Below are 13,675 nucleotides of genomic sequence, written 5' to 3'. Positions count from 1 at the left end.
GCGCCAAAAATGGGTGGAACGGGCTGTTCCACGGGACAGATTTTGGGTGTTTTTGCGTCCCACCTGCCCCCTCTGGAACGGGTTTGTTCCACGTCTGTGGAACACAATGTTTTACCATTTTAAGACAAATATACCCCATGTCTTTTTCAAAAATTACACCTTCGTTCCGTCTCGTCCCGTCCCGTCCCGTTCCGTCCCGTCCCGTCCCGTTCTGTCCCGTCTGCGTACCAAACGCACCCTAAAGGTCTGAAATTGTCCTTTTGTTTTGTAATTATGATGTTGTGTTCAATTTACATAGATTCTTATTGTTCCTTTTGTTGTTGTTTCATTGATTGCTTAACAAAAGTTGTGGTAATAATTTGGTTTCTACAAACTTTCAGTATTCTGTATCTCTACTAGGTTTCTTGGAACAGTAAAAATTTATGATCATTCGGAAACTCGAATGGGTTCACTGAATCCTTTTCTTTTTGTTGTTATTCGGATTTTCACGTTGTATACTTTTCCCTTGTTCACCAAGCATCCTCCGATTTTGTGCAGATCCGTTCCTGCATTTTCTAGAGAGTCAAGTGCTCACGGTGCCTGTATAGATGATATCGGAATACTTGGCAGAAATGGAAGCTACAGGTACACCAAGTGTTATGGAAAAGCTGATGGGCCTTAATGGCTTGCCGCCTCAGGCGCCTGTCCAAAAACAAAGAAGAGTGTTGTCTGAGAATTACCTGCACATAGTTGCTTCCATTGGTGCCAAAGAGTCTCGTCATTCATTCAGGTTGAGAGTACCGGAAATTATGGATTATGAGGGTGATCATGTCGCGGCATGTCTCCCGATGGGCAGTTCTTTGATCAGCGAGCATCAGCATAATCTGCAAGTTTCCCCTTCGACATGTACTTCTGGCAGTGGAAATGTTGATATATGCAGGAAATCCGGGAGGAGATATGAGCTGCCAAATGCCACTTTACTTGAGACGTTTGAGAATGGAATTGTCACAGAATCCCTTGGAGAAGTTGGACTCTTAAATTTAGATGATTTTTCAAGATCGCAATTGGGGTCGAACAAAGAAGGATGCATTCCTAGTGGTAGATTTGTAGTCTTGAAACCAGGGCATGGAAAGGCTGAGAATTCTGCTAGATGTTTCCCTTCTTTTAGTTCCCTTGATGTTTCTCATTCCAGTGATCGAAAGTGCACGGAGTTTTCTAGTCCTGGTAGTGTGAAAATACATGTTGAAGTAAAAGAAGGGAAGAACTTGGCATTTGACATGGAACTAGTAAGCTTAAGGTCTACAGTTTTGAGGGAAATATTGGGTAAGCTAACTGAAAATACAAGTTGCAACAAAACCAACATTGGTACAAAGGTATCACGGTTAAGATCCAGAGGTGGCAACTCAGTTGCAATGAAAACTAAATCAATGAGGCTGTCTTCCTCAAGATACCAGTCCTTTTCTTATTCAGACGAGTCATATGAATCCCAGGAAGCCAAAAAGCAACTCTCAGAACGACGGAAGATGATTAATAAGCCGGAAGAAGCAGGAATGGCTCGTAGAGGCGCTACCCTCAGGAATTCGCTTGCCATGTCTGCCCACGAAACAGGCTCAAGAACATTGGATCACAATCTTGTTAGGCATCTTCAACCGAAAAGAAAGCTCATTAGGAATGACCTGAAAGACCTAGACCTCAGTAAGTTTAGAGCACAACAAGATAAATATGCAGCTCTTTGCAAAGAGTGGAGTTTCAAGCCAAAATGGTCTATTAATTTGGGGCAGCACAAGTCAAGGGAGTACAAATTCAACTAGAATGATGGTTTCGGACCTATAAAGTTGAGATCCAACCGTAAGAAACTCCACTCTTATCCAAGACTAGAATTCAAAGGTGTTCACACTGTGGAAAAGACTTTCGGAAATTTCAAGAAGCAGCAATCTGGACGCAGAGCCGGCATTTTTGTAGACAAAAATGACAATTCTTCCAGTCATGGCACAAATGCTTCAGTTCAACAGGTTTGTTGTTTCTTTCTTTAGAAGACAGGTATTCTTTTTATACATGGTTTGTTTTTTTTTAATCAGTTTACTGTGAAAATCCGTATTAAATGTTGCTTGGTTATTCATGTTATCACTAGATTTACTATTGCCCTACGCCACTTTTCTAAACTATTGTGAAACTGCAGGAAACATCCACTGAAGACAAAAAAGAAAGTCCATTCCTTTTGCACTGCTCCACCACAGAATCAGATTGTATGGCGAGCTTGGAGAAGGCTGATAAGCCTAGTCCAGTTTCAGTTCTGGAACCAATATTTAGTGGAGAGTGGTCACCTACACCAGAATTCCCGCAAAGGATGAATGTTGACATCACCGGTATGTTGAGTCTGTTGAATAGAAGTTTGATTTCTAAGATATTAACCCTTTTTATTTGTTCATGCTTTTGATTAATTATTTTTCGATTTATTCATGCTAAATTTGTATATTCTACTTGCATTTCTGAAATCAGACTACTCTGACATATACTCCGAAGGATCTGGAATGATCGTTTCAAGTGACGACGATGATGATACTATTCAAGGATCTGCAAGCAGTTACAGAGAAAATGAAGATTCAATGAGATTGTTCAGGGTTGAAGAAAGTATAGACTATTCCTACCTTGTTAATGTGTTAGCGGAGATAGATTTTTATGGTAGGAACTTGACAATGGACTTGAGCACCTGGTGCCCTCCGGAATGGCCAGTAAGCCTTGCTGTCTTTGAGACCCTGGAGAAGAAGTTTGGTGATCAGGCATCATGGAAAAGGTCGGACATGAGGCTTTTGTTTGACGGTATAAATGCAGGGTTGATGGAGATTTTCGAGCCTTGTATGGGTGTTCCCACGTGGACAAAGCCCGTGTCTAGAAGGATTAGATCCACGCCAAGTGAGGAGATGATAGAGGAAGATCTATGGATGTTGCTTGTTAGCCAAGAGAAGGAAACAGGAAGGGACACCACTGAAAAGGCGCTAGGAAGGGAGATTGAGCTAGATTTAGGAGATGATATTGATGGTATTGGTAGAGAAATTGAGAGATTTTTGTTCGATAAGCTCATAGCGGAGTTTGTTACCGTGTAGAGTTTTTAAGACACTAGTGATTATTGTCTTGGTGGAGTAATTTTGTGAACAAGTTAGACAGAGGTACTTTTACGTAGATGTGGCCACAGTTTTGATCAAGTGATAGGGTTTGCAAGGGATATATGTATAGACTCAATTTTTATACATGATAAATGAAATTCAGATGTGTTGGAATTGGATGTTTTCTCTCTAATTTAGTACTTGCAATTGTTTCTAGAAGGATGGCTAAGCGAAAACCAGGAAGGAAGCGTAAGGAAGCTCTGTATATAATTATAAACGGATTCATGAAAGTTCGAGGACTATTTGTTCATCCTCGTTTAAGAATTGACATCAGAAGCCAATTTCCCTGAAATATCGAACGATAATCCGAGCCTTGTGAAAGCTAGGATCTTTTGTTAGGTGACCTAAACCAATCTGTGTCCATATCCAAACCATTCCTCTTTTGGAGTCAAACTTTCCTTTAGGAGCCTAACCAATACACTAATTAGGAAAGATTAGCACTAACTCCATTTGACCAACTCCTTTCAGAAACTCAATCTATACATACACCATCATACATCCACACAAACGAAATCATCCCTTCGATCCTTGAATTGAAACCCGAAAGGAAAACAATTTCAACTCCCATATTTTATTTCGCTCTCAAAGTAACATGGAAGCTCACAAAATTTTCTCCATCTCTGTCAAGGCCACTGCCTACTTCCTATTTCTTACCCTCACCATTTTCTCTGCCGCTTCAGCACGAAATTTGGAGGAGCAGCCGCAAGTTCCGGTAGTTCCCCAGTGGTGTCCGATACGTTTGATACACCTGTCACAAATGCTGCACCAGTAGCTACACCTTCAGCTGCAACTAGTGTTGCAACAATTGCAAATGCTGCTAACCACCCTACCTTGATCTTCTTTATGCACGACATCCTCGGAGGATCGAACCCCCACTGCCCTAGCCATGACGGGGATAGTCAACAACCCTACAGTCAACGGCCAAGTACAGTTCGCCAAGCCCAATGGGGCAGTCCTACCATTTAACAATAGAGTACCCCAGTACAACAACAACAACGGTCTCATAAACAAAAATAACATCCCATTTCTCACAGGGCTTAGTGGAACAACACCAAACGTGGGACAAAACAACAATGGAAATGGTGGCGGGTTTGGAAACTTTCCGATAAATGGTGGGCAGCTCCTGCCAGGCTCTTCCACGCTCCAAAATCTCATGTTCGGAACAATGAGCGTGTTTGATGATGAGTTGACTGAAGGGCATGAGCTTGGCTCTGGCTTGGTTGGCAAAGCACACGGTTTATATAAAGTGAGCTCTGAGGACGGTACCAGTCAGACTATGGCTTTCATTGCTATGTTCCAAAGTGGGAGTTACACCGACAGTCTTGGCTTATTTGGGGTTCACCGGACATCTGTGTCAGAGTCTCACTTGGCTGTGATGGGAGGCACCGGAAAGTATGTCAATGCCAAAGGTTTCGCGTTGGTTAAGACCTTTCCGGCTTCCAACCAGCAAACTAATAGGGCGGAGACTCTGTTGCAGTTCACTGTTTATGTCACTTACTAATTCTATGTGATTGAGAGCATTTGTGTTTCAAGTTTATTTGTAAGGTCTTCAGAAAAAGCGATAAAGTTTGCTGATGCGGGCTTTCTGAAGAGAGATTTTCTTATTGTATTGCTTGTTATTTTAGAGAAACGAAATGATTACATTTTGTTTTCTGTAACATTGTTCAAATTGAAACGTCTGAACCAAACACAGGTCTGCAAGTTTAGATCCGAACTTCTTTCCTAATGGAACAAATCAGTTCATGTCCATATGAGCAATCAGCGCATGTCCTACAAAACGTTACCACACTATAATCTCCGATTATGTGTAACCTCTGTAGGTTTTGCCTGGCTATGCCAGCCGGTCTGTAACTCATCACGGATTAATTCCTCCCGTCAAGATTTAAATCTTGGTTGAGTGTTATTATTTTCTGTGAACAACTCTGCTCTCCATTTATCATCTTGTCGAAAATTGCAGAACCATATTGTGGACTTGTAAGTCGTCATCCATTAAACTTTAAGTCTGTCCAAACCAGAGATATTGGTAAGGAACAAATGTTACATATTGATAAGCTTTTATGATTCAACTAATACAAGATAATTTGACAAGCCAATGATTTTGTTTCCGCGTTTCAGAAAAAGGGTAATCTACGAGTTATCCAATCAATTACGATATATCTGTAAAAAACATGAGACACCTACAGGTTGAAGGAATAGACTTAGGAATATATCACGACATGAACTTGAATGAATGAATTGTGAGAAAGTTAATGGTGTCTATTGATGTAAAACTAATAGGTTTGAACACAGAACGCAGCAGAAAAAAGTTGTGATATTGATACTTGGCTCTGCTTATGACATTTTTAATGGTTGGTTTTTCTTCTTTGATTAAACAAGAAACGAGTCTGCCTGCGGGGTAGTTAAGTTGACTAGAGTGGATGTGCTCTCCCATAGTTTAGATTAAATTTAAGTAGAAAACTGCTCGAATAAAAGAACAAAAAGAAGTTTGATCGGACTTTTTAATGACAAAGATTTCATTTTTCATTCAATTAAAGATACACATAGAAAGTACATCAAATACACATTGAAATTGTGAAGCATCTCATAACCCCATACTGCTAAATAAAAAACACACGACCACCTTCTATTCAGAAAGGTAAAGGCCGATCTGCATAATAGTATCCACCCCATTAGTCGTGTGCTGGTCCTCCTGATGCAGGCTCTCAATGGCGGCGTACCCGTTCGCATTCTCGTACTTCCCAGTCCCACCGATCACAGCAATGTGGGACACCGGTGACGCTGTACGGTGGACCCCAAAGAGGCTAATGGTGTCCTCCACATCATGTTCACCTGCGTGCAGTAACACAGTAAATGCCATGGTGTGGCTGTTCCCGTCCAGCGAACTAGCCAAGTAGAAACCCTGTGCCTTGCCGAGCACGGCAGAGCCCAACTCGTGTCCTTCGGTCAGGTTGTCATCGATCACGGTCACAGATCCGAACATGAGCTTCTGGAGGGTAGCTCCGTTAAGGAGCTGGCCGACAGTGACGAATGGCTGGTTGCTCCCATCGTTGACAATGTTATTGTTGCCGCTATTCTGGATGACCGTGTTGGACTGGGAGTTGGTGAGGCCGCTGAGGCCGGCGATGTTAGGGATGTTGTTCTTGTTGTTATTGAGGAAGCCGTTGATGTTGTTGTTGGTTAAGGGGTCCCACCGCTGACGGGAAAGATATTGTTGTTGGGTTTGGAGAATGCAACGTTGAGGACTGTTGTGGCTACGAGTCCGGTCACCACTCTGACTGATGGGTGGGATCCTCCCAGAATGTCGTGCATGAAAAAGGACAAGTGTGGGGTTTTCGCGCCGGGTTTTGCCACGATGGCACTACCGGCCAAGGCAGTTGGGTTAGGGCCGATTGGTGTTGTGGCAACGGGACCTGCCACGGGTGTGGTGACTGGAATGGCGGGTGTTGCTACGGGGGCCACATCAGCAGTAGGTGTTGGCACTACGGAAGGTTCGTCGTCCGTCTCTGGTAGTGGTGAGTTAGCTTGTGAGACCGTTGTGACAAGAGAGACTACGGGAGGCACCACCTCAGCTTTTGGCGAGGTATCATCCATCTCTGGGATTGGTGAGTCAGCGTCGTCGACAGTGTCATCGACCGTTATGGTGGTAGGGGCAACGGCAGGGATCTGACCACTTGGCAGAGGGTTCATGGCGGGAACAGTTGTCGGAAGTGGATTGGACTCATCGGGTTTCACCTCGTCAAATATCCTAGCTGAGCTGGAAAATCCAAAGGTGATGGCTACAAGCAAGATGTAGAGTGTGGCCTTCAGTGGTCTGATGGTCTTTGCCATTTTTAGGTTGTGAGCTTGTGAAGAAATGAAGGGTTTTGTATTGAATCTTCGTCTCTTGAGAGAATGTATTGGATTTGAGTGTGTGTTGTGTTTGAGAAATGAAATGATTTGTGTTGTTATATATAGGTTGTATTGGAGTTGTATGAAGTGATGGAGTTGGTGCACCCTTTTTTCTTATCGGAGTGTTTATGGTTGAAAAACCAACTCCCTCCATCAAATGGAATTGGTGCCTTTTTTTAGTAGTTTAAGATGGTGCTGGTATGAGCATATTAGGTGCTGCCCACTACAGCCCGGAGTTTTGGCTTGATCTTTAGGAGATTTACCCTGAGGTAATTTTGAGTAAGTAAAACCACATCATACACAAATGCTAAATAACTACAGCAACCGATTAACTTCTAATTTTATGTCAAACTGTATATCTGCTATGAAGAGAATTTGTCATACAACCGGAGATATATCTCTTTTGTGATGGATAGTAATAAATAAATAAAATGACTCGAACATACTTGATCCTTGTCTATTTCAATTACTTAGGGTCAAATGGCTCAGCATCATTCCCTGTTTGATGATCCTTTGAGCGACAAGGACTGCATTATTTACTGCCTTAACAGTTGCATAGCCATTTGCACCATCATACATCCCAATCCCACCAATGAGAGCAACATGAGACCTGTCACGCTGGTGCACATCCGTCTAGATCTTGAAAAATCTCAATTCATTCTTTAAATTCGTTATCTGAGAAATGTGCGTAGTCATCATGTAACTGCTATGCTCTTATCTTCAGAGCTTGCAACAAAAATCCCTTGTGCTTTTCCAATGATTTGTGGACCATAATACCCTGAGCTTTCAAATATATATGTCCTCATCAATCAGGGTTACAATCCTAAGTTCCAGTTCTTGGAGTTAGCCCTAGCAGAAATAGTCCTCAAGTTGCTAACTAATGAAACTACAAGGACAAAAATGCAACAACAAAAAATACGTTGATGAAAGTGAAAACATCAATAAATAAGGGGACTATTGGTGCAATTAAGCATTTTTTTCTATATAAAAAACAAATCCCGATATCGACCGAAGATTCAGTGTCTCTGACTTCATTTTTCAAAACCCTAAACGGGCCTAAACCTCGCGAGGTCCCAATACTCCCCACTTCACCGTCCTCCCAAAGCCCTAGCTTTTTCCGGCAGCCCCAAATTTCCATGCCATGTACCTCTACAGCCTCACTCTCCAGCGCGCCACCGGCATAGTATGCGCCATCAACGGCAATTTCTCCGGCGGCAAGGCCCAGGAGATCGTCGTCGCCCGCGGCAAAGTTCTCGACCTTCTCCGTCCCGACGAAAATGGTAAGATCCAGACTCTCCTCTCTGTTGAAATTTTCGGCGCAATTAGGTCGTTAGCTCAGTTTAGGCTCACTGGCTCTCAGAAGGACTATATTGTTGTCGGGTCCGATTCGGGTCGGATTGTGATTCTAGAGTATAATAAGGAGAAGAATGTGTTTGATAAGATTCACCAGGAGACTTTCGGGAAATCGGGTTGTCGAAGGATAGTTCCGGGTCAGTATTTGGCCATTGACCCCAAGGGGAGGGCTGTTATGGTTGGGGCATGTGAGAAGCAGAAGCTTGTTTACGTTTTGAATAGGGATACTTCTGCTAGGTTGACGATTTCGTCTCCGTTGGAGGCTCACAAGTCGCATACGATTGTGTATTCAATTTGTGGGGTTGATTGTGGGTTTGATAATCCCATGTTTGCTGCCATTGAGTTGGATTATGCGGAAGCTGATCAGGACTCTACTGGGCAGGCGGCGAATGAGGCGCAGAAGCATTTGACTTTCTATGAGCTCGATCTTGGCCTCAATCACGTATCAAGGAAGTGGTCAGATCAGGTTGATAATGGTGCAAATATGCTGGTCACTGTTCCTGGAGGTGGGGATGGGCCAAGCGGTGTATTGGTCTGTGCGGAAAATTTTGTGATTTATAAGAACCAGGATAAACCGGATCTCAGGGCTGTGATTCCTAGGCGTGCAGATTTGCCTGCAGAGCGTGGGGTTCTTATAGTTTCAGCGGCTATGCACAAGCAGAAATCAATGTTCTTTTTTCTTTTGCAGACAGAGTATGGAGATATATTTAAGGTTACTCTGGATCATGATAACGACAAGGTCTCAGAATTAAAGATCAAGTATTTTGATACAATTCCGGTTACAACTTCAATGTGTGTGTTAAAATCTGGGTTTTTGTTTGCTGCGTCAGAGTTTGGGAATCACTCTTTGTACCAGTTCCAGGCAATAGGGGAAGAACCTGACGTGGAGTCTTCATCAGCCACATTGATGGAAATGGAAGAAGGTTTCCAGCCTTTGTTTTTCCAGCCCAGAAAACTAAAAAACCTTGTTAGGATTGATCAAGTTGAGAGCTTGATGCCGATAATGGATATGAAGGTCAATAATCTCTTTGAGGAAGAAACACCTCAAATATTTACACTTTGTGGGCGGGGTCCTCGTTCATCCCTCAGGATACTAAGACCTGGTTTAGCTATCAGTGAGATGGCCGTGTCAGAGCTTCCTGGTGTACCGAGTGCGGTCTGGACAGTGAAGAAGAATGTGTCCGATGAATTTGATGCATACATTGTGGTGTCATTTGCAAATGCTACTCTTGTGCTTTCAATTGGTGAGACAGTTGAAGAAGTTAGTGACAGTGGGTTTCTTGACACTACCCCATCACTTGCAGTTTCTTTAATAGGTGATGATTCTCTCATGCAAGTGCACCCAAATGGAATTAGGCATATTAGGGAAGATGGACGTATTAATGAATGGAGAACTCCTGGAAAGAGGACGATTGTAAAGGTTGGCTCTAATAGACTTCAGGTAGTTATTGCACTGAGCGGAGGAGAACTCATATATTTTGAGGTTGATATGACGGGTCAGTTAATGGAGGTGGAGAAACATGAAATGTCTGGAGATGTAGCCTGTCTAGACATTGCCCCTGTACCTGAAGGGAGACAGAGATCTCGTTTCCTTGCCGTTGGTTCATATGACAGCACCATTCGTATTTTGTCATTGGATCCTGATGACTGTATGCAAATTCTTAGTGTGCAAAGTCTTTCTGGAGTTCCAGAATCTCTCCTCTTTCTTGAGGTTCAGGCATCAATTGGTGGGGAGGATGGTGCTGATCATCCTGCTAGCCTTTTCCTTAATGCTGGTTTACGCTCTGGGATTTTGTTCAGAACAGTGGTGGATATGGTCACAGGTCAACTCTCTGATTCCCGTTCTCGATTCTTGGGACTAAGAGCACCAAAGCTATTTTCTATTAGTGTGAGAGGCAAGCATGCTATGCTTTGCTTGTCAAGTCGGCCCTGGCTTGGTTATATCCATCAAGGACATTTTCTCTTAACACCCCTATCGTATGAGACCCTTGAATATGCTGCCTCATTTTCATCCGATCAATGTTCGGAAGGTGTAGTTTCTGTTGCTGGAAATGCTTTGAGGGTTTTTACTATTGAAAGATTGGGAGAAACATTTAATGAAACTGTGATTCCACTGAGGTACACCCCTAGAAAGTTTATCATTCAGCTCAAACGAAAGCTTTTGGTAATTATTGAAAGTGATCAAGGAGCGTTCACAGCAGAAGAGCGTGAAGCTGCCAAAAAAGAGTGTTTTGAGGCTGCAGGTTTAGGTGACAATGGAAACGGTAATGTAGATCAGATGGAAAATGGCGGGGATGAGGAGGATCCCTTGGCTGATGAGCACTACGGGTATCCTAAGGCAGAGTCTGACAAATGGGTGTCTTGCATTAGAGTTCTTGACCCCAAGACAGCAACTACAACATGTCTGCTGGAGCTTCAGGATAACGAAGCTGCATTCAGTATCTGTACAGTGAATTTCCATGACAAGGAGTATGGTACGCTTTTAGCTGTTGGCACAGCGAAGGGACTGCAGTTTTGGCCAAAAAAGAGTGTAACAGCAGGCTATATACATATATATAGATTCCTAGATGATGGAAAGTCCCTTGAACTTTTGCACAAGACACAAGTGGATGGTGTTCCTCTTGCCTTGTGCCAGTTTCAAGGAAGGTTACTAGCTGGGATCGGACCAGTGCTCAGACTCTATGATTTGGGGAAGAAAAGATTACTCAGGAAGTGTGAGAATAAGCTGTTTCCCAACACAATTGCGTCAATCCAAACTTATCGTGATCGGATTTATGTAGGTGACATTCAAGAGGTATGTTTTCTTTGTCTGTGGTTGTATCTGGTTCCTGTTGTGTGGTACCTTCCCACGTTACATTTTTGTTATACATGGGTAACTGATATCCTATTGTTCGTCTAAAAAACCAAGTTATTTGACCTTGGATTATATAGGCTAAATAAGTAGATACATGCTTGGATTTTTATTTTTTATTTTTTGGTTAAAAATTCTTCGGGAAGGGTCCAATAGCTGAAATTTAGACTAAAATTTCTCTTCGTACAAAATGCAATGACATATCATATATTGTTTCCTGATGTATACTGGGTTCAGAGTTACTGTTATATGTAATCAATCATGTTTGGTTGCGTAGTCTTAGTCCGTGGTAATATTCCAATATCGGCTTTCTGCATACTGGATGTGAGGTACATTTTTGTGTGGTGGATTTCTTTGAAGTACATATTCTTGTTCTTCTTGCTTGCCGGTCTTTGTTCACTATAAGGGACTAACTATATTTCCCATGGTGTTAATTCTTTGGCAGTCATTCCACTACTGCAAGTATAGGCGGGATGAGAATCAATTGTATATCTTTGCTGATGATTGTGTTCCAAGATGGCTTACAGCATCCTTCCATATAGATTTTGACACCATGGCAGGTGCAGACAAGTTTGGGAATGTTTATTTTGTGCGGTTACCACAGGATGTTTCAGATGAGATAGAAGAAGATCCAACGGGTGGGAGGATAAAATGGGAGCAGGGAAAGTTGAATGGCGCTCCCAACAAAGTAGAGGAGATAGTGCAGTATCATGTTGGTGATGTTGTCAGCTGCTTGCAGAAGGCATCTCTAATTCCAGGTGGTGGGGAGTGCATCATCTATGGAACTGTGATGGGTAGCTTGGGTTCCTTACTTGCGTTCACCTCACGTGATGATGTTGACTTCTTTTCTCACTTGGAGATGTATATGAGGCAGGAGCATCCACCCTTGTGTGGTAGAGATCACATGGCTTATAGATCAGCGTATTTCCCGGTCAAGGTAATTCAGCTGTAAAATATAGGTTTATTTTTTTCTTTCGATTTTATTGTTATTTGTCATTTTAATTTGATCATGTTAGAAAGCTTAATTAATAATTTCTGTAATTAATTTTTCAGGATGTGATTGATGGAGATCTGTGTGAGCAGTTCCCAACATTGCCCATGGATCTGCAGAGAAAAATTGCAGATGAGTTGGATAGAACTCCTGGAGAGATACTGAAGAAGCTTGAGGAAATTCGAAACAAGATCATTTAAGAAAGAACAAGATCAAAAGTTCGTTCATGTTTTTACCGCACCATTTGGTTTTAGCATGCATTCATCGGATAACATCGCTGTGTTAGTCAAAGGTTGAAGTGGATGAGTGCTCGATACAACTGAGAATTTTGTTCATCTGTAGTTCGTCGCAGTGTCGATTTTGCTGGGATCGATGATGACTCTCGTTACACTAACTGGACAAGCATGCTAGTAATTATCTTTTCCTGATGTCGCTGGAATGAGTGAATGTTTCTGTTTCGATAAAATCGAAGTGTATCAGAAGCAGCATCATGCATCTTTGCACCTTATAGACTGCATTAACTGTTGTTGTAATTAGTAGTAATAGAGATTAATGTTTTCCCCTTTCGTGGTTCCCCCTTTGTTGAACAATGTTAGCAAGATTGATGTCTTTTCTCTGTAACCCTCTCTGAAATCTTGCACTGTGTTATGTATGGTTGTTTTTATGGCTACAGAACCTCCATATGTTTATGGTATTTGAATTCATTGAGTCTATTTGCATCGTCGAGAATTCGAATCCAATTATCTCTTTTAGAGAGGTGGCAAATCAACTCATTAATTGAATTGTTACTAGGTAACTATTAAGATTCATTCAATGTGATTCACCATAATAATGTGTACCATTATCACGATTACCAATAGCAACACCATACATATTAAGGTGAAATTGTGAAATTAAACTAAACGGGTCCAGTCCCTTAACAACCCAAGATTTCCCACCTTTGATTTCAGTAACCTAAAATTTGCGAGTTGGGGGTTGGTTCTGTGCGTTTGCTTAGATATGATTACTTACATATATAGCATCAGAATTCAAGAGTTATCCTTTGTGTTTACTAAAACATGAGTATTGAGAAAACTTCATGGCATTCTACTTGTTAAGTAACACTAGCAGAGAGCACACACTATTTGTGTGTGAATAACTGTTCACCTCCTCTCACGTTTTCCTCAAGCGCAACCGCTTCAGTTCATTCAAACTATCCAAAAAACATTATGATTTCACTTATCTGTATGAAAAAATGATGGTGGGACAATTTCTCTTAATAAGTGCATATTTTTATCTTATGTAAATATTGATACAAAATTACCATTTTGCCCTCCATATGTAAATATTGTGTATCAAAAGTGAAGGCAAAATAAGAAAAATGGGAATATGATTGTCATTTTGTCAAAAGCTACAAAATTACTATTTTTCCCTCCTCATATCAACATTGTGTATTCAAAAGTGAGGGCA

The 13,675-nt window shown here is 41.9% G+C and overlaps 1 protein-coding gene and 3 pseudogenes across 1 annotated transcript; 3 read left to right on the top strand and 1 right to left on the bottom strand.

The window, feature by feature from the left end:
* Positions 1-611: 611 nt before the first annotated feature.
* On the top strand, positions 612-3,083 carry LOC126622893 (uncharacterized; annotated as a pseudogene).
* Positions 3,084-3,735: 652 nt separating this feature from the next.
* Positions 3,736-4,644, top strand: LOC126622950 (dirigent protein 10-like; annotated as a pseudogene).
* Positions 4,645-5,766: 1,122 nt separating this feature from the next.
* On the bottom strand, positions 5,767-6,971 carry LOC126622917 (dirigent protein 24-like; annotated as a pseudogene).
* Positions 6,972-8,045: 1,074 nt separating this feature from the next.
* On the top strand, positions 8,046-12,939 carry LOC126622865 (spliceosome-associated protein 130 A). Its single transcript, XM_050291564.1, has 3 exons — positions 8,046-11,178; positions 11,681-12,172; positions 12,289-12,939. Exons 1-3 carry the CDS (start codon positions 8,173-8,175, stop codon positions 12,424-12,426), a joined length of 3,636 nt encoding a protein of 1,211 aa, XP_050147521.1. The 5' UTR covers positions 8,046-8,172; the 3' UTR covers positions 12,427-12,939.
* Positions 12,940-13,675: the final 736 nt, after the last annotated feature.

Source organism: Malus sylvestris, chromosome 1 (assembly GCF_916048215.2).
Source record: "Malus sylvestris chromosome 1, drMalSylv7.2, whole genome shotgun sequence".
Classification (NCBI taxonomy): domain Eukaryota; kingdom Viridiplantae; phylum Streptophyta; class Magnoliopsida; order Rosales; family Rosaceae; genus Malus; species Malus sylvestris.
This window is presented reverse-complemented; position numbering and strand designations above follow the sequence as displayed.